The 21,962-nt window shown below is 43.5% G+C and overlaps 1 protein-coding gene across 2 annotated transcripts; it reads right to left on the reverse strand.

The window, feature by feature from the left end:
- Positions 1-5,907: 5,907 nt before the first annotated feature.
- On the reverse strand, positions 5,908-15,173 carry LOC127765042 (1,4-dihydroxy-2-naphthoyl-CoA thioesterase 1-like). 2 transcript variants are annotated; one of them, XM_052289840.1, is made up of 3 exons: positions 14,811-15,173; positions 14,526-14,717; positions 5,908-6,241 (listed from the first exon to the last, which is right to left on the reverse strand). In XM_052289840.1, the coding sequence occupies exons 1-3, from the start codon at positions 14,958-14,960 to the stop codon at positions 6,101-6,103; spliced, it is 483 nt and encodes a 160-aa protein (XP_052145800.1). In that variant the 5' UTR covers positions 14,961-15,173; the 3' UTR covers positions 5,908-6,100. The 2 variants fall into 2 exon arrangements, with proteins under 2 accessions (XP_052145800.1, XP_052145799.1); XM_052289839.1 differs by lacking the exon at positions 5,908-6,241 and adding an exon at positions 12,349-12,735.
- Between the last annotated feature and the right edge of the window lie 6,789 nt (positions 15,174-21,962).

Here is a 21,962-nt window from a genome sequence, read left to right on the forward strand (position 1 = left end):
GACACATTGGTTTAGTTGGGACTGTCTCGGTTAGGTCTGATGTTCTGTCTTAGCTGATATATCTCTACAATCACAATGCTGTTATAAATAGATTTGTTATATCCATCACATTAGACAGATCTAGCGGCTCATCGAGTATTAGATTATCATATATAATCTCGTGATGCATCGGTTAGATCCAACCTACTAGATTGTTGTTGATAATATAAATCTTGTTAAGCCGAAGGTTCATGCTAGTGTTTTATCGGAGTGCTGGTCGATAAGTTATATGGACATTGCATCGGCTTATAAGGATTACATACAAGTTAGATTTAGCCGATCGCAACAAAGGTTTCAATGTGGATTTAAGGACATCAGGCTTTTAGCCGATGTATGCTTTAACCATCGGATCAATACTTATCATATCATATTATTATGAGCCGATTGATTTCTATTGGATTATATTATTGTTATATTTTATTATCATCAGCCGATTGTCTTTATATCATTATCTACATTAGACATATAGCCAAATGCTCAAAACCCTATCGACATCGGCGGGAATCGGCATCCATCGGCTTGTCAGCCGATCAGCTGTGTTATCTGTTGTTTACAATCTTGTCAGTTGCAGGATCAAACTGACAATCACGCCTGCATATCATCAATCTTTGGATCTACACTGGAGCTAAGCAGATCTCCTAAACTAGTGTGTGTTTTTGCATCAACAGAATGGCAGCTTATGTTGCATATATATGTGTTGGTACTAGTGGTAATTGCAACGAAATTTCCATTTTTTTAAACTTTCTAATTTTTAATTCTAAAAATAAATCATTTTAAAACTTGTTTTCAAGATCTGAACATTTTAGCAACGTCAGTTGGACTAGCATGGCAAAACAACATTGCCACGCCAGTCTAGCTAGCGTGCAGCGTTATTTGGTCAAACAACCATGGCTGACTTGGCAAGATACAGTGTTGTTTTGCCATGCCAGGCGGGCTGGCATGGCCAAAAGGTTCAGATTTTGGAAATAAGTTTTGGAAAGGTTTATTATTAAATTAAAAAGTTGAAAAGTTAAAAAAATAAAAAATATATATATATTGCAATCTAGATTGAAATGGACCTTGAACTCATCCCATTCATAAGGCGGTAAGGGAAGAAATATATCACATTTCATATGCACAATCTGCGTAAGGTGGTAAGGGAAGAAATATATCGCATTACATATGCACAATAAGCCTAACACACATAGAGCTGAGTGTAGTCATTTTCTTTTGAACGCGAAAGGCAGGGGAGCTATCTTCTTTGCATTAATTAATGAGAGTTTATTTACAAGTGATGGGGTGTACTGCAATGTTTTCAATGGATCACAAAGGTTTCTTCTACCATGTGCAATTTATGATTCACCTCACTCTTCCCATCTTGGCTAGTGGAGTAGTATAAAGGAAGATCCAGGTGTAGTTAAGAAAAATACCAAACACTTCAAATCAAGCCATTAAGAGCAACCCACAACCTTGCAGTGAAGAACAAGCGTGATTCCTACAAACATACACAAACTCAAGTGTATCCCTTTAATTCCCCCCATCACAATTTTGCTAGGTCGTGTCTTCCACATGAGGATGGGAAGTGTAGGGAAGAAGACAATTTTGCTAGAATCTTTTGGGTTCGGAAGGAGGGGTTGGGAGGATCAAGATCCTATGCAGTCACTGCACCGTGCCTTTATCATTTACATGTAGGTCCGATGTATCGTCGGGTCCACATGTCAGTGACAATAGCACAATAAAATCGACTGTAGAGGATCTCAATCCGGGTTGAGAACCCATCCTCATCAACATATAATTAATTAATTATTAACTAAAAATTTTTAAAATAGATTAATATGATTTTTTAAACCAATTTTCCTACATAAAATTTTTGCGGTGTGTCCCTGTAAAGTGCGAGTGCGAGGCTCTAGGTGAATATAGAGGTACAAGTGAGGAGACTGTAGGACGTGATTAATTAGCAGAACATTTGCTTGATGTAATGCCTAGCATATATGTGAAATTTTGGGATTCATCTATAAGTTGAAACCGTCTGACACACTCAGTTAAATTGTTGTTCAAGACATTTTTTTCTTTTAGACAGTACAATATGTGTGAACTTATGGCGTGTACCCGACTGATCCAATCTTAATCGTGTCAGAACATAGTTAAGGTTAGGACCATAACTTGTGACTAACAGTACATAGGTCTTATAAATCAATGCGTTGTGTCAAATACTAGAAAAAGTTTGGACTTTTCCGGAGCCCACAATCAAACAATATAATCGAGCAAATAAAACCAAGAGAAAATGATCTAAGAGGATAAGATCTATCATGCAAGTGGTCAGCACTTGGCTGCAACAGACCAATTTTGTGTCAATGCTTTTAGCTTTGACAAGCCACTCTTGAAAGCGCTGAGAAGGCAAGATGGCACATCGAAGTTGATACCGCAATTCGATCACAATCGAATGGCAACGTGCTGCATATGGTTATCACGGTGATTACTTCAATCTAGATTTGAAATGGACCTCCAACTCATCTCACGTGCAAATTAAGGAAGCCATACATCGCATTTCATTTGCACAACTACTATAATGCTTAATATGTTGCCTCTAAAAATGCCACATAGGATTGGATAATGAGGTGGAAGAAATAAGTGAAGAAAGAGAAGGTGAGCCATCCCTCATACAAGAGGCAACCTCCATACAAACCCCAAGAAAAAGGAAATAAAAGAAAGAGAGGATTGGACAAACAAATAAACTAAAATTATTTATGTTAGTATGCTAGAGGTGGTGTAGATGTGGTGTATTGTATATATCACTTCTTATATTACATGGATAAAATTAGATGTGACAACTACCCTTACTATAAAACTTGCCAAGGCTGCGTCGTTTCAGCCTCTTCCCAACCCCTCTTTCTCATTTTCCACGCACACGCTTTTTAAACTGTCAAACGATGTTTTTTTCTACAAAAAGTTTCTATACGAAAGTTTCTTAAAAAAATCACCAAATTAATCTATTTTTTAAAAAAATAGCTAATACTTAATTAATCACGTGCTAATAGATTGCTCCGTTTTTCGTGCGTGGAAGATGGGTTCCCAACACCCACTAACGAACACAACCTTAGCCTACCATACATGCTCTGGGTGTGCTATTATTTTCCTTATTATAGTTTAGAGAGTTTCTCCTACTATACGTGCAATTTATGATTTCCTTCACTCATCCCATCTTCTCTACTATAAATAAAAACATCTTACAAAATCAAAGCCATATATTCAGAGCAACGCAAGCAGGCAGCCATCAGTCATGCACCGAGATGAACAATAGTACATCTTACAGACATGCATATATCTTTTTGCCCCCATCACATTTTTTTTCCCGGTTATTGTTGTGTCCACCTCAACGTGAGGATGGGAGGTGTTGGGAAGAAGGCGTAGTCTCCCGAATGGGCTGCTCTGCAACTGTTGCACTGACCCGCAGGCTGCTGCACCACTACTTCCACAGCCGTGCAACCCATCCATCGGTGATCACTGTCCTGTCGCGGCTCGACGAAACGGCGGCTAATCGGAGAGAAATCTGATAGTTTAACACTTTTTTCGTTGTCCAATTGCTTAATGGCCACTTGTGAGGATGATATATGGAATCATCTGATTAAGTGAAAGTGGATAAATATGTCTTTTTCTTTTAAGAGAAAGACGGCAGGAGTTTTGCCGGTTATATTGGAAGGAATAAAAAACAGTATAAAAATTTAGATTAATGCATGGCGCAGAGCAACACATCCTCAAGGAATAGGGAGATGATTATTAGGATTTAGGAGAAGTGTTAACAACTAACCAGGAGAGAGATCCAATGAAGAAAGAGACTTCAGGGTGGTTTGAAGGCCAATTCTCTGTGGTGGTGACATCGTCTAGGATGAGTTCAGCGACTTGTGATACACTCTTTTGGCGACTTGTGATACACTCTTTTGGGCTCCTTTGAAGATTCTCTCATTTCTTTGCAGCCAAATTTACCACCATCTTGTGATTAGAGCACCCCCAAATTGAGTCTCCTTTGATTTGTTGTTCCTGAATTTGAAATTGTAAGCATCCATGTTTGCAATACCTCTTTGGGATGAGATTTTGGCCCAATACCCCCAACACGCAGGGAAGTGGATCCTCTGACGTGAACTATACACTGACGTGGTCACTGACAGGTGTCAATGACCACGTTCCTCTGACTTCACGTTAGAGGATCCTAATCCCGCACGCAGCAGGAATTGAGTAAGAAGATGGGGAGAAAGTGTGAAAAATGCAGTTTAGTGCCCTACAGCGCAAATCAAGTGTCTGGATTTTTTTGCTAATCAATAATTGGATAAGACACCGTTGGCAGCAGCAAGCCACCGGGGATGGGAATGGAAGGAACCGCCATGGGGTTTGGGATGGGAAGGAGCCACCGGTTGCTGCTGCCATCGTCATTATCAGTGACCTTGATCCTGTGTGCCGTCAAGCAAGCTGCTAGCAGTTGCTGCCCTTTCCACCGTTCTCGCCCTTTTCCATGAAAGTGTAATGGATCGAAGAAAAATAAGTAGCATGTGCTATGAGTAAAAAACATAAACTTTTTGTGTTATTCTTTTTTAAGTATCGGTCTTATTTTTATGCTATGTATCAAAATTTCTCTTGATTTTTTATGTCTAATTTTCTTTTAGACAGGCAACATGTGGTTGTACTTATGATGTGTACGAATCTCAATTGCCCGTACAAATTAGGGTTACGATCATAACCTTGTGTGTTTGACATAATAGTTATTGCATAAGTCAACGCATTGTCTCAAAAAAAAAGCCATCTCTTGAAAAAAATCATTATGCACGCCCATCACCATTTTATCGTTCCTTGTTATACACCATTATATTTGGGCCATGGTCAAATTTAGGCCTATAATAGTAGTAGTATAATGTTCCCAAACAAAACACCTTAACTCCTTTGAATTACGTACTTTATGCAGTACACTATTATAACACTTACAATACATCACATCATCTTCATATCAAAGCCTTCAATTCCCCTACCAAAATGAAGCTTCGTCTTCCTTTCGATGTATTTCTTATGCGCGTCCTGGCATCTTTCATGCTCTCCAGCACTGACGGATTACACACAGGAGGAGAAATGTATTTCCATCATCAAAATGAAGCTTCATACTTTTAAGTTATTTACAGTTTGGAGTATTTCTTGAGTGTGTCCCCTGCATCTCTCACGCTGCCTGGCACCGGCAGATTACATAGAAGAGTAACTCTGGATTCAGAAATCTGAGGCTCTTTCTCCTTCATGGATGGATGATGGATCCATCTTCTACAGCTTCACCTCCCATACCCCTTCAGAGTTCATCCATTTTTTAGCGCTAAGCACAAGGCTGAAGCTTCTTGAAAGATCAATAAGCAAGACATGTGCATGGTACGGAGGATATCACTTTTTTTTTTTACCTTGAAAGAAAACTTGTATTTTTTATTGCTCGATGTTGAATTGGCTTATCTGGAGATAAATTTTGATAGTGTTCGAGACTATCAAATTGCATTGTTTTTCTTTTATTTTTCTTGTATTTTTTATTTACCAATGTCCTGAACTCTTTTGTCTTCTTTTTTCGAGTCCACAGCTAAACAGTTAAGCCCTATGGCTGTGCAGCAACTAAAACTACGGGCAATAATCTGAAATAATGAGATTGAGCGAGTGGTCAGCACTAATCACTGTTTTTTTTACGGGCACTTCATGAAGCGATGTGAAGGAAATATGGCGCAACTAACACAATTGATCCCGAGATTCACAATCGAATGATAACAAGTTGCACATGTTATTCAAGAGAAAATAAAATATTTAAAATTTCGACCAAAATGATACCGATCAGGGTGAGGGGTACGATAAAGCCGAAATTTCAGTCCAAAATTTTGAACCTTGTCATCGCCCCGTGAGATGGAAGAATTCTTCGACAGTATGTCTAGCAAGCTAAGCATCATTTGGAGTGACATCTCCAGGTTACAACCATGGTTTGTACTTAATACTGGCGCATGCAATTCCTCTAAATCAATGCATTTGTCTAAAAGCCATTTTCTGAATACTTCTGTTCAGTTTGTTTGCCATCTCAAAGTTCCTGGCCCACCTTGTTGCCTTGTTGGCATCTGCGTGCATGCACAAAGAGATACCACCGAACGCGCATGCATGCAACGGCAAGACTGAAGCACCCATCTTGCTCCTTGCGTTGAAATATACTTCCCTCTTTTTTCTGAATACACAAGATGCACATCTTTGTATTAAGAGAAATAAGAGTATGCACAAGCGGAGCCAAAAAAAGAAAATTAGGAGGGGGACGGGAAACAGGAGAACAACAAATAGCTTAAGCCTATTCTCGTGAGATCAGAAGGAAACGACCTAGAACAAAACCAAAATGGTTTACACCGGCAGCGCTGCGTGTGCCAACCGCCAGAGAGTCGCTTCCGCCACCATAGCTCGGGTTATCTCTGACCAGGGCCTTTGCTGAGAGTTGAAAACCCTATTATTTATCTCCTTCCAGATTGTCCACGCAGTAAGGGTTACGATTGTGTCAAATCCCCGCCTGCTAGCCCTCTCCACTTTAAGGCGGGAATTACAGAGCCAGAGATAGAAGGAATTTTCATTCAAGGGGAGACACTGTGGCAAACCAATATTGGAAAGGACGACCCACCAAAGCTGACGAGACTCCGGATAGGCGACCAAGATGTGATCAATAGTCTCATCATGTTGATCGCAGAGCACACATCTGTCCGGGTGAGGCAAACCCTTGGAACGCAGACGCCAGACAGTAATATACTTCCCTCTTAATTAGATGAACCGTTTAACCAACTAACTTTACCCGGGAAAAAGGCAAATATGTGCAGAGAAATCACTCAGCGTCTATCGGTCTATGTGGTTCACGAACGCGAGAGCCTGGGAACTACCCGCCTTGGCCGGACAGTGAATCCGCTGATATATGTACCTGTGCCATTTTTGTTATGTATATGGTATCCTATTTGTGTCTATGTAAGCCTGTCATACATTTAACAAATTTGGAAGTTCAAACATTCATTTTCAGAGTTTTAGGGATCATGAATATATCTAATGACAAGTGTAAGGGCCGCCCATATATTTTACCCTTATTTTAGTTAGTGTCCAAATTATGTAGAACCATGTGAAGATCTTGAATTGCTCTCATGATAGCAGTCAATAGAGCTGTATATCTATCATGTTTCATTTTATCCATTTTCCTGTTATATGCATGTGAACTAAAACTATAATACCTATCATGTACCACCATCATCAATACAGCATTTTGATGTCGGCAATACTACTTCCCTCTCCTGTTTCCTTGGCTATAAAAGGATATGATCCAAATGTAAAACACAAGGAATAAAAAACAAGAGAGACGCCACAATGGTGAAGAAAAGCTAACTATAACATCGATGTTCAGGCAGAGGTTGAGTTTTCACTTCCATGTTGTATCGATCCATTTTCTTCATTTCATTCAGCCGACCTAAGCATGGGAGGTTTCAGGAGAATGATTTCTACGGTTTCGAAGAAACAGTGTCGTGTGTATTGGGCAAGGAGAACAAGGCCCAGGTGAAGGGCAAAACCTAGTGATCAAGCGGCTGAATACTGCTAGATGTTGCATTGGCTTGTCTGGACATTACATTGCTACAGTTCCTGAGGCTGAGATTAATTGTCCGGGACAAGCTGCAGATTAGCGGTGTTTATGTTATTCTTATCCTGTTGGTGAGAGTATTGAGAGGTCAGATCAGCAGGTCGACATGTTTGCAGTGTTTTATAGGAGTAACATGGTCAACCCCATTCAGATTGTTGTCGACTGTCATTACACATTTTTTATGCACTAAAGCTCTCTTATTTTCTGCCGAGACTCGACACGAATTGTTTTTGACAATGTAAGTCTTATAAATCAATGCATTGTCTCAAAAGCCAACTTCTGCCTTCTTGGGCAATTTCTTCAGTTCCTCGGTGATCTCAGACCCTTCTTAGATATTCTTCAATTAGCCAATAATTTCGGTTTTATTTTAATTCTTCTAAGGTGGCTAATTTTTTTTTGTTTGAATTGCTTCAGACTAATTAAAATTTTCTCACAGTTTTAATTTCACTCAAAGAGATCTCACATACCCTATTTAGTTTTTTTTCCTAGGATGAGAAATTAATATATACCTTTGCCTGGCACACATATGCAGTAATTAACTCTAGGTGTTTAGTGAGAAGTTATCTAATTTTACGGAACCCATGCCGCCATCTTTTCATTAGATGCGGTAGATTCATTTTGCATGGACGACCCACATGCCAATGACCCTAAATCCCTAAGGTCACCGACTTAAAAGTCAAGGATCTCGTTCCCCTTTCAATAAACACTATAACTCACCTACCCACCCTCCCAAGCAGCCCAATACATAATATCGTGTCCTCTCGTTTTCTTTATTGTCTCCATATAAAGGGTTCAAGCTGACATGAAACATTGGAAACTTAGAACAGGGTGAGAAAGCTAGGTAGTGGTGGTGTAGTGCTTGATTCCGGAGAGATATATGTGTGTGAGAAAAACCTAGCTAGCTAGTTGCAACAGGGGATTATTCCATTTGCTAGTACATCTTCATGTCATTTGTTTTCGGTCTATTGGGCTATATGCATTGTGGATAGGAGGCATTGGGATAATTGTATTCGCAAAATACTGGGTCGAAACACAGCATCTTCACGTGAGAAGGATTTGTTGTTCAATTTCCTAAGCCGTTCCAAACAAACTCCGGGTAACATGCCTACAACCTGTCAGCCTTAAGATTGAAGAATGACCAAACGAGAAAGACAAGCTATCGTCGTGTACCTACATCCTCTTTTGTTATGCATAAGGTGGCGCATGGTTTGGAGCATATTCGTTATAATATGGGATATGCAATGTAAAAGTGTAATCAATGGAGCTGTATACCTTTGGAGTTATATTTTACTAAAAACTCTGTTTATATGGGTGTAGTAAGGAGGCTAACGTTCATAAATTAAAATATGTATGCATAACAAAATGATAAGCACCACAAAAGAACATCAACTACAGCACCGGGGACCTTGGACAGTTGGATTTACTATGAAGTGCATCAGAAACTTGAAATTACTCTGATTAAACCCAATGTTGTAATGGTCAATTGGAATGGTGAGAATTTGGCATATTAATTGTAGTTGCGAATTTGATCTCACTTCTTAATATTTTTGTTAAAATTGTGAAGGGAACAAATTAATCTTATCATATCAACATACAGTTAGTTTTTCGGGTGTTTATTTTTTAGTTCATAACCAAAATGTATCACACCTCACGTACCACTGTATGTGATGATCTTGATTGCTCTCATGATATCAGTCAAGGAAGGGTTATCTATCAATTATTCCAGCTTCTCTTCATTCATTTCCCTGTAATCTACATGTGAAAAAACTCTAATTTGGAAGAGAGATAAAACCTAACTTGTACCAATCCATTTTTTTTGTCAACACAACTTCTATCCCCTGCTTCTTTCCATCTAGGTTATATAAGTACGAAAATGTGAAGTACAAGGAAGAAAAGAAGAACCGCAATGGTGAAAAAACACAAGAGACCGTTCCTACTTTCTTCATTTCGTTAAGCCAACCTAGGGATGGGAGGTTTCAGGAAAATGTTTTCAACCACCTCAGAGTAATTAACCAAAGTTATTTTTCTTTCCTTCGAGAGAATTCCAAGCTAGTTGAGATAATTTGAGAAATTTGGAATGTCAAATGCCAATATTTTGATGCTACAAATTAAGAGAGACCTCTTCTTTTTTTTTCCAGTTTCGGGGGTCATACTAGTCCGAAGTGCATATTAGCTTGGTTAATTTTACCATCCTTGGAAATGTACCGGGAGATATCATATTTTCTAGTGTAAAATTTGGTGTCTCTAGGTACTAATTACCTTGTTGTACCAAAATTTTTAGTGTAAAATTTAGGTACCTAAGGTATTTTCTTAAGAATTGTAAAATTTCTATATTGGCTTATTCAAGAGGCTTGCTAATCGCAACCGAGCCTGGTTCTTTTCTCCTCCATTGTAAGGTACACTCAATGGCTCAACTCAATTGCTTGTCAAAAAGGGTGATTTCCACATCAAAGGCCGGGTACAGAACTGCAGCAGTACAGCCCCTTGCTCAAACAAATCATTTATTTGATGACCAAATTTCATTCAACTATATTGCCTCTGAATCGGCCTCTTTTTTTTTTTTTTTGAAACACAAGTAGGAGCTCTCCTATTTCATTGATTAGGAGGAAAGTACATGGCCTTCACCTGTCAGCTCAAAAGCACTAGAAGGCAAAGGAGGACCCTGTGGCGAGCCAGGGACAACTTCTCCGGGAGAAGCAAATGATAGAGTGGCTAGAACAGATAACTCTCAATGAGGACGATCTGGGCGTTGAGGTCTTCGTTTTGGAAAAACACTTTTGTTGCACTGCTTCCAAATATTACAGCATATGTATACGAAAACCCCGTCTAATCTTCTCATGTCAGCTTTCCCAAATCCATGGATGCTTCGTGTAGATGAAAACTCCGTTTAATCTTCTATAAATCAGCTACATTTTGACATTTGGAGGTTTTTACTTTTGCTCAATAAAGCATGGCTAATATTTTTTTCGAACAAGAGGGCAGGAGGACCGCCTCTTTTCATTAATAAAGGAGGAGAGAAGTGGTTTAATTACCCCTAGCCTCCTCCTTGATCTTTGCTATGAGTGTAGCGGGGGTTGAAGCGATGTGCTGGAACACCCAGGCATTCCTTTCCTTCCATATTTCCCAGCTGACCAGCAGTATTAGGGTGTGAAGTCCGCTCTTTGGTACTCCGTTCGGTTGGCCTACAACCGTCCACCAGGATTCCACTGAGTTTAAGGCGTTCCAATATTCTAGTGGCAGGTTGATCTGTGCCCATTTCGCTATCTCTCCCCCATATTCTTTTTGTAACTCGACAGTGTGCCAGAAGGTGCACTGCCGTTTCATCGCATGTTCGATATAGTGGGCATAATCTTTGGTTGTCCCATCCTCTCCGCTCTAATCTGTCAGCCGTCCAAATTTTGTTTTGAACCGCGAGCCACGCGAAGAACTTGCATTTTGGGGGACCCCAAGGCTTCCATATTGAGGTTCATAGGGTGACATTTGTGGAGCCATTAAATTGTAATTGGTAAGCTGATTTTGCGGTGTAGACTCCTCTTGCAGTGGTCGTCCAGGTTATCGTGTCTTCCCCGTCGGTAGCGCCACTCCTTGTAATTGCTCCCAAAGCGTCACGTATTCCTCAAATTGGTTTGTTGTCGTGAGATTGGCTATGTTGATATTCGCTATCCACTGGTTGCTTGTTATAGCCTCTTTAACCGTTGCTCTTTTCTTTCGCGAAGCTTCATATATGCGTGGTGCTATTGCTTTTGGCGCTGTTCCTTCCAACCACATTGATTCCCAAAAGCTTGTTGTTTCCCCATTGCTCACTGTGACGTGTGATTGCGGCAAAAAGTTGTCGGTCCCCTCATCGCACGGGATCTCCATTCCTATCCAAGGCTTATTTCGGTCTGTCCACTCGTGCCATAGCCATCTCAACCTCAGTGCTCTGGCCAAGCACTCCAAAGCATGTCTAATATAGTCTACTTCTAACATTGCGAAACATTACATGTGAGGCCTACATATCATAGTCACAATTAGGCGAATTTTGTTTTAAATGGTGAAATGGGTGAAATTGACCATCTATTTCCATGTCAAAGGCCGGGTACAGAACTGCAGCAGTACAGCCCCTTGCTCAAACAAAACATTTATTTGATGACCAAATTTCATTTAATTATATTGCCTCTAAATCAGCTTCCTTTTCTTTTTTGAAACACAAGTAGGAGCTCTCCTATTTCATTGATTAGAAGGAGGCCTTCACCTGTCAGCTCAAAAACCGAAGAAGGCAAAGGAGGACCCTGTGGCAAGCCAGGGACAACTTCTCCAGGAGAAGCAAATGATACTATGACAGAGTGGCTAAAACAGTTAACTCTGAATGAGGACCGGAGAAAGATCACCCTTTGTTGCGCTGCTTCCAAATATTCCACGAGATGTATATGAAAACTCCGTCTAATCTTCTCATGTTAGCTTTCCCAAATCGTTTGGATGCTTCATGTAGATGATTTAATCTTCTAAATCAGCTAATTTTGACATTTGGAGAGTTTTACTTTTGCTCAATAAAGCAAAGGCTAATATAGTCTACTTGTAACATTGCGAAACATTAGATGTAGTGAGGTCCACATATCATAGTCACACTTAGGCAAATTTTGTTTTAAATGGTCAAATGGGTGAAATTGACCATCTATTTCGCCTCAAACGCATGGTTTGGAATCCAAATACTTCACCATTCACCCTTTCTTTTTCTTTTTACACATTTAATTTTGCGCACGACCAAATTTGGTCATGATGAACAATAAAATTGTCCCAAACCAAACACCTTGACTCCTCTGACATATACATTATTACAACAGACTTACAATATGTCACATTATCGTGAGATCAAACCATTTCATTTCCAGCATCGAAATGAAGCTTTGTACTTTTAATTATTATTATGTTTACAGTTTAGAGTATTTCTTGAGCGCCTCCCCTGCATTTTTCACGCTCTCCGGCACCGGCAGATTGCAGAGAAGAGTCACCCTGGATTCAGAGATCTGAGCCCCCTTCTCCTTCGTGGATGGATCCAATTTCCACAGCTTCACCGCCCACACCTTCAGAAGTTCAGAACTTCAGATCCATTTTATGATTCCAACACAATTAATTATTCTTTTAATTACTGCCAATCATCAGGCTGAAAGCTCCTAGAAAAATACTCGACATGTGAAATGTACGGAGGAGAAGATTTAATTTTTATTGCTACATGTTGAATTGGCTAGCCTGGAGATAAATTATTTTGTCTGTGAGGCTGTGCTTGTCTGGGACAAGTTGCAGCCTAGCCGTGTGTATCTTATCCTCTTCATAAGAAGATTGAGAGATCAGCACGTCGACATGTTGCAGTGTTTTATTATAAGAGTAACATGGTCAACCAATCCAGATTGCTGTCACTACAACTTCTTTTTTTCTGTATTAAAATGTCATTTATTTTTCTCAAATACACATCTCTAGCTGTGTAGTAGCTGACAACTACCCCATTGATTTGTGCCCATAACTTATCAATTTTGATCACAAACAGTCTACAGTCCTCACCGATCTTGGGAGAGAAAAATACATTGGTTGCCTGTCGCTGTTGGCTGTACCGGCTTGTTTCCCCGGGCTCAAAGTTGACAATAAATGATACTCCCTCAATCCCAAAATATTTGGACGCCGTTGATTTTTTAAAAAATGTTTGACCGTTCGTTTTATTTAAAATTTTTTTAAGTAATTATTAATTTTTTTTATCATTTGATTTATTGTTAAATATATTTTTATGTATATATATAGTTTTACATATTTCACAAAAGTTTTTGAATGAGACGAACGGTCAAACGTATTTAAAAAAGTCAACGACGTCAAATATTTTGGGATGGAGGGAACGATGAAATCTGTACTAGCACTGTGTGATACCTGATATTGTCGATGGAGGTAGGCCCAGTAAGCAAAGATCTAGGAGTACTATAGTAAACAGCAGCATCATAGTTTGCTCTTCAGTTTATTACTTGGACTGAGAAATGCATAGGGGTCTTCTAGCTAGCTCTATAAGGTGGTGGGCTAGACGACTTGGGTTCGAAGCCTCACCCCTTCTAATTATTTGATACTACTCCATAATATTTGCATTTTTTTGTTTATTACTCGGAATCTCGGGGTATGATGCTTTTTCATCGCAGTTTATATTTTAAGCATTGGCTTTTAAATTATTGAGTGTGTTTGAGAGGAGATGAAAATAAAAGATTAAGAAGATACGCAAATTTAGGTGATTATTGCATAATTAATTAAGTATTAATTATTTTAAGCATGAAAAATGAAATAATATGATTTTTTTAAAGAGACTTTTCTATAATTTTATAAAAAATATATTGTCTAACAGTTCGGGAAGCGTATGCGAAAAAACAAGGCTCTTTTTATATCTATCTCGGATACTCTCAAACATGAAAGTTTTTACTATATTTTTATATATCTCATAATGAATTATATGCGAAACGAGAGGAACCCATCATCAACAACTTCGTATGGGGATTTAAGAGGCGGCTCGCTTGCATCATTAGGTATGGCCAGCACGCACGGAATGACAGGTGGTGGTGCCTTGTCTTAATCAAGTGGTACTAATCCGGCACCTACTGATTAATTAATCGGCGTGGTTAAATCAGATTAAACTAGGGGTGTGGGTAATTACTACTAGTAATTAGTGATGAACTGGCTGGACGGATGAGTTAGTTGACTTGTGGTACTAGTAAGCAACCAATTGGAGAATAGTGTAGTGAGAAGTCACCGATGGAGTGGTAGGTTAGGTGATGGGCGATGATGAGGTAGGTAGGTAGCTAGCATAGCAGCAGAGAAGAGGAATTGAGGATGATGGGTGAGGTACCTGGGTGGAGCGGCCGACGTGGAGCGGGGCGGCGCGGACGAGGACGGTGTCGCCGAGGGCGGCGCTGCGGAAGTGGTTGATGCTGAGCTGCACGCCGGCGACGCGGCTGTAGCCCGACGCCATGTGCGCCCCCATGCTCGCCAACCCCTCCGCTATCAGCGCCGACACGCCGCCGTGCAGCACCTTGAACGGCTGCGCCCCATCCATCCATCGATCAGTATAACAATCACACGAATTAATCCAAGGCTCGGGAGGGGAGGGGGAGTGGGCGTGGCGCGTACGTACCTGGCAGCAGGTGGGGGTGACGAGGAGGCGGCCGGTGACCTCCGCGGGGGAGACCCGCTCGATCTCGAACCCCATGGCGTGGAGCGCCGCGTCCAGCTCCTCCGTCTTGGGCCGCGGCGCCCGCGACGACGACGACGTGGCGTCGTCCATGCCGGAGCCGGACCGGGTAAACGGAGGCGGGAGACTGCTAGTAGCTTGGAGGAGCACGCGCGGGGAGCAGTAGCGAATTGAAGCTACGCTATCTCTCTCGGGGTCGGGGAGGGAGCTGAGCCTGAGCGCGACAGAGGGCGTGGGGGGAGGAGAGGAAGCCACGGAATTTTGTTGGGTCGCTATTATAGATGGACTGGCCGGAACAGACCGGCGGACGGCGGAGGCCACTGGTCGTTACGACGTGCTTATTATTATAGCCTGTGTTTAAATGCAGTATCACATCGGATATACGAACACATAATTAAATTATTATATATAGTCTAATAATAAAATAAATTATAGATTCCATCTGTAAAATCGCGAGACAAATTTATTAAGTCTAATTGGTTCGTTATTAGCAAATGTTTACTGTAGCATCATATTATCAAATCATGACGTAATTAGACTTAAAAGATTTGTCTCGCAATTTACACATATTTAAACATTCGATATAATGGGTGTAAAACAGACCCATACTCTGGCGATTTATGTCTCTTTCTGTTTTTTCTCTTTTTATTTCCTTCTTTTCGCTGCTCGCTTTATCGTTCGTTGGGGTCGTTCATCATGCTGACGTGCTGCTTTGCTCCGTGGGCAAGGGCGTTCGTACGTTCAAACTTTAATTTTAACCAATTTTATATAAACTAGCAAAATACCCGTACTTCGCTACTGATAAGTTATTTGTTAGGCTAAGTATTGATTAGATATTTTGATGATAATTAGAATGGATAAAAACCACTATTGCATATTGATATACTCATGTTCTCATAATACCCAAGATGGTCGTGGATGCACCATCGATCAAACTACGGTGAGGACTGTGGTATGATGTGTCCCACGATTGGACTCATCCATTGATGGTGGACATTAGCAACGAAGAAAACGCGACCGACAATATGGTCCTGGTAGAGAAAGAGAGAGAGACGCCAACGGCGACCTCCGGTGGTGAACATGACCAGATGAGTACATCAAAACGTGTTTTCGGACGAGAGGGTTCTGTTTTATTTGAACACATAGGAACAAGAAAAGATGGAGAAAAACAATTAACACTGTTCATCTTTCCTAACCGAAATAAGAAACAAAATAGGAGAGACGATAGGCGCCGATGCTCTGGTGACCAAATGGCGGTGAAGAAGGTGGCCGGACGTGTCCCACGATGTGACTCCTCTATAGATGGTGGTGGTTGGAAAAATAAACCAAAACAGCAGGAACGTGGCCGACGAGACGTGGTCCCAACAAAGAGAGAAACGATTTGGTAAAAAAGACAAAGAGAGAAACGACAACGATGAGCTCTATTGATGAACACGGCTTGGTGAGCGCATCCAAACGTGTTCCTGAATGAGGGGATTCTGTTTTCCTTGATCGTGTAGAAGAGAGGAAGCGCAGGGGAGAAGAGGGGCGTTGGGAGGAGGAGCGTTAGGAAGGAGAGGGGCCACAGGGGGAGGGGGATCGTGAGGGAGAGATGGTTGGCTACGAGAGTGTCGGAGGGTGAACTCCTCCACCAGGGAACCATGAGGCCCCCCTTTTTTGGTTCGGCCGGGAGCAGCGTGTGAGATTCGAGGACTTGGTGAGTGAAACTGTGTGATCTTGAGGGGGTTAGGCCCCTCCAAGACGATGAGACAAAAGGGGTTTATACAGGTTTGGGCCGCTGAGAAGCGTAATACCCTACTCCTGTGTTATGCTGATTGTGGGAGAAATTGCAAGATCTCCCTGTTGGAGCCGAAGGTCTTGATCATGAGGGGCAGAAGCTGCTCTAGAGTCTAAAATGGCTCATCCTCTCCCCCCTCCATCCGTTCACCCCCCTAAGTAGGCCTGGAACTCCTTTTATACCTTGAGGGGTTACCACATGGGCCCAACAACCTAACTTACTGGAGAAGTATTACAATCTTTGCATTAAATGCATGTCTTGCCGCCTGACTTGGGAAGCCAAGCGCACGTCATCTTGATGATGGGGCCCGTCAAATCTTGCCGCTTGACACGGGGGGTGCCCCTGTCAGTCGCCATTTAATGGTTGAGGACTTCCGGGTTCCCGTTCACACCAGGAAACATGAACCCTGGTCAATTCAGACCGGTTGGACCAGTTCTGACCAGAATAAGTGTCACACCCCAAAGTTCTTTCCCAAGCCTAAATTGAAGTTATAAATGGTCTCAAGAAAATACTTGTGTAAATCAAGAGAAAACCTTAATAAATTAACGCAAATAATAATCGGAATTGGCATGTGGAATTTTTCTTGAGTTCTACATGTCAAAACTCACTAACAGGATTTTTAGTGGAATTTTCAGAGCCCTAGAAATAATTTTAACCAATTAAAATTGAGCACATGCAATTTTAATCCCAGGAAAAATCCTTTTTCCTTTTTTTTCCTTTTTCTTTCTTTTCTTTTCTCTTTTTCCTTTGAATGGGCCGCCGGCCCATTCCTCTTTTTTTCTCCCCCTCCTCCCGCTGGGCCGGCCGAAGGCCGAGGCCCAGCTAAGCCGCGCGGGCCGGCCGCCCGCCTCCCCTCTCTCCCCGGGACGCCGACAGGTGGGCCCCACCTGTCGGGGTCGTCCCCTTCCTCCGGCCGCCCGTTCCCACGTCGCCACCACCGCCGAAATCGCCGCCGCGCCCACGTCCCGCCCCCTCCGGGCCACGTCGGCCGCCCCGGTTGTGCGCCGCGCCTCCCGCGCCCACCTCCCCTCTCTCTCCCGCCCGCGCCCGCGCCCGAGATGGTCGGGATTCGATTTTCGAATCCCGCCTCTCTCTCTCTCTCTCTCTCTTCTCCCACTCTCCCACGTCGGCCGGCGATTCCCGCCTCTCCCGGCCACGTCCGGCCCCCTCTCTCCCTATTTAAGCTCCGGCGTCGCCCCCTCTCTCTTTTTCCCCATTTCACCGAACTCCCTCGTGCTCCCCATCGCTCCCGCGCCGTGCATCCACCCGCCGCCGCCTTTCCCGCCGCTCCGGCCGCCGCTAGCCGCCGCTAGGTTCGCCGCAGCACCGCGCCGTCGCCGCCGTCTGGTTCGCGTGGCCGAGATCCACCCCGTCCACCCCTCCTTCGTCGAGGTTCGCCGCCGGAGCGCCGTTCTCACCGTGCGACAGTGAGAGCCGCCATGTCCGCCGCCTTCGGCCATGGTTTCCCATCGCCGTGGTTCATCTCTCTCCCTCTAATCTCTCTCTTCTCCTTCCTTAGGGCACCCCGAATCCCGTCCGTCGGTTGCCGTCGTCCTCCCGTGGCTCGTCGTCGCCGTTCGCCGTCGTCTTCCTCCACGCCGGCCACCCTCGGTAAGGCTTCCTCTCCCCTCTATTCCCCTCCCTCTCCTTCCTAGCCGCCGCTTAGCGCTGCCGCCTTCGCGTCGCCTTCGCGCCGCCGCCTCCGCCGCCGGTTGCCGTCGCCGGCAACGCGTGCGCGTGCGCGCGCCGTCGCCGTCGCCGTGGCCGGTCGGCCGGCCTTGAGCCGAGCCGAGCCGGGTCGCCGCCGTCCGTCCGATCAGCCCCGGGGCGATCTGGGCCGTCGGTCCCGTGGACCGGCGGTGGACCACCCGCGTGGTCCCGGTCCACGGTGGACCGCCCCCCCCCTTTGAGCCGCTGCCGAGTGGGGCCCGCGTGCCGGCGCCCCTTTTCCCTCTCTCTCGAGCCGCTGACTGGTGGGCCCCGCATGTCGGCGCCGCCCCCCTGATGACGTCAGCCCTGGGATTTATTGCGCAATAAATGATTTAAGGACTTTTTGTTATAGTAATAAACACAGTGAATCTTCTAAAATTCATAACTAATTCATCCGTGCTCCGTTTAAGCCCATTCAAGTCTCAGTAAATCAAGAAAAATGTGTAGAATCCATTAAAAATGGTTTTGTTCTCTGTTTCAGTAGCCTTATAGCCTGTTTGCAATGTTTGCATTGTATGTCGCTAGACTCCGGTTCTTCCGACGCTCCGGTGTATTTCGAGATAGTCGCCGAGGTTTCTCCTGCAGCAGAGCAAGGCAAGTCATGCTTGTCACTTGAACATGTTGATCCTATATTGCAAATGCTCTATTGTTTTTCTTCAAATATTGCATTGTTTTATAATGTTACGATGGGGTGTTTACCTATTGTTACAGCCATTCTATTTTGATACCATGCTCCTTTGTTAGCTTGGGTTATAACATGAATAGATTTTGGACTAGGAATTGCTTAGCCATGCTTAGTTCCACTAGCACACAATGGGGAAAGCTCACTAAAATATAGACTTTAGGTTCAATTGGTAAGGTTGGTTTAGTACCACCGTTTTGGTGTTGGTTAATTAAAATGAATCACATGGTGGGCTGTGGGTGCATGGTTTTGCTAGTCGCACCCATGGCAGTTAAGGACCGGTTCGCGGGATGCCCTGGAAGAACTTATCGTACTTACCACAAGCCAGCGTGGGCAACAGCTGGGCTTGTAGTGTAGCTTTCCTCTAGTCGACGCACCCAGGCAAGGGTGGGCGTGATGGAGCGGGGCGGGCCCTGCGACGGCCTCTGTCGTTTCCGGATTCACCTAGGCACGAGAGGGGACTGCCCATTGCCCGCTGGGGACGGGGGTGAAACCTGAGGTGTGGTGTGCTTGGCTAGAGGGGGTTATGCGAAGGGTCCTGTCACGGCCTCTTTCCGGTATGTCGTGGTGGCATGTCGGCACACGGAAACGTGTCGTGGGGCTGTGTCTTGTGGGTACAATTGTACACCTCTGATCAGAGTAAAACTATTCGAATAGCCGTGCCCGCGGTTATGGGTGGTCAACCAGATTCACCGTGATTAGTCTCACCCTAGTTTAGTCTAATGAAATTGGATAGTATAGGTGGATGGTTGGGCCTGTTGCAACGTGGGATAGCGTTGGACAGCGGATGATCAATATTAATTAATTATTACAACTGTTTAAATCTTCCAACTTCTGTTTATAAATGCTCACTTTATGCAAATGAACCACTCTAGCTCTCCTTTGATAATTCCCTGCATCATATCCCCATTCCGGTATGACTTGCTGAGTACAGTGGGTAGTACTCAGTCTTGCTCTATTTTTCCCAACCCCAGAGTACGAGTATGTGTCAGATGGAGGTTTCTCCGAGGAGTAGGCTTCGTCCGTGCCGTCGAGGATGCCTGTGGAGTGGTGTTCCCGCTGCAGTTCTAGTCAAGGCTTAGCTCCTGCTGTCTTTCGTTTTTTCCGCTGTATTTATGTAAGACTTTTATAATGTTTGTAAGACGTGGATCTGAATGTCAACATTGTCGTTTGTGTACCCCGGCCGGTCCTGGACGGGGATTTTAATGCACATTCTGCTTGGAATTCTATTCGGGAATTTCTGGGCGTGACAATAAGAGGCTGTGAAGCCCCTCATTATTATGATGGGACGGGATGGAGCACGCCGCCTGACACACTGACAGGCACGGGGGTACACAGTCGCCGTCCCATCGGTCATTCGATCGGTCACAGACCGGTCAGATGCGCAGCACGCCGTGTAAAATGCGGCATGGCGCGACTGCATGGACCGCTTTAAATGCAGTTAGGTGGGCGTTAGGCGCGCCCACCTAACCCTGTACACGCGGGCTGATACGTTGAGGGGGTCGGGGGAGCCCGACCCCAAGCTGGGAGGGGGCAGCCACCACTCCACCCCGAGCTCGACCCTCCGCGGGGGAGCCACGTGGTCTTGGGGGCGGCCCGATCCCAAGCTGGGAGGGGGCAGCCGTAGCTCGACCCCAAGCTGGGAGGGGGAGCCACGTGGGTTTGAGGGCGGCCTCCTCCCTCTAGACGTGATACCCCTGGGCCCATATCACCGACAGAGAGGGAGGAAGGTGGAAGCAGATGGATGGAAGTAGGCAGAAGCGAATGCGCCGTAAGAGGGAGGAAGGGAAGGAAACGGATGCTAAGTGCGCCGGAGGGAGAGAGGGAGGCAGAAGAGGAGGCGGAAAGGGAGAGGGGGGCGGCGCGCGGGAGGGAGTCGGGATGGACGGACGAAAAAAGGGAGGAAGCCTTACGTATTTTTTAATTAGGTATATAGATATAATAGTATTTAATTGGGTTGCAGGAAAAATATAGGAATTTAACGACAGAGATAGACTCGAAGAAAATTTTCCAAGAGGTTGGACCTCTCGTTAAATTTCCTCTAAAACCTACAATGCAATGAAATATTCCATAGGAATGGTTTGGAAAACTCTAATCCTTTGAATAAAAGGATCGAATAGAAAAATTTGCTACAGAATTTCAGTCTTGTGAAATTCATATATAAATCCTTTGATTTGGAGGGACTCTAAAAGTTGTAGTGGTCGCCTAAAAAAGGTGTATCTGCTTTTTTGACCATTTTCTCCGTTGTGCTAATGCGTTGAGACTTGAGATTAGATGCTGTCATCTTCTTTTCTAAGAATGGCCGAATAATTTGTTATAATTGTTTTAAGGCTATAAATGATTGAATTAATTATTATAAAGTTTAAAAATTGAATTTAGACGGTACTCTATGAAATTCATATACATAGTTTTTTTTAAAAAAAATCACACCGTTTAAGATTCGATAATATAATCCGTTTATCAACAACCTTTTTTTTTCTATCAATGCATCAGATACTTACTCAATTTAGGACCGGACAATCTAGACAGAAGTAGTACGAGGTTAAATTTGTATGGGACGGGGTAATCACGCAGCACTACTATATTACTCCCCCCTGAAAAAATCAACCTCGAACCTCTCCTAGGAGAATGTGGAGGTGTCTATATATATTGTTATAGAAGAGGTCATATTTCCTCCTAGATTGAATTTTTTTTTACGGAGTAGTTGACTACTAGTACGTGGCTCTAGCACAGAAACGGCGATAATGAAGAAAAGAAAAAAAACGCTAAAGAAACAAAAAAAAATCGGTTTAAAGAATGCTTACACAGCTACTACACGTTGGTCAGAGGTGGTGTGCGTGCGCGGTTTACACGTTACCTGTAGCAAGAAAAAGTCCACTGTATTTGGGTCGTGGTAGGCCCAGTTTGTGGAATCTGACCGATAGTT

The sequence above is a fragment of the Oryza glaberrima genome, chromosome 3, assembly GCF_000147395.1.
Source record: "Oryza glaberrima chromosome 3, OglaRS2, whole genome shotgun sequence".
NCBI classification, from domain to species: Eukaryota; Viridiplantae; Streptophyta; class Magnoliopsida; order Poales; family Poaceae; genus Oryza; species Oryza glaberrima.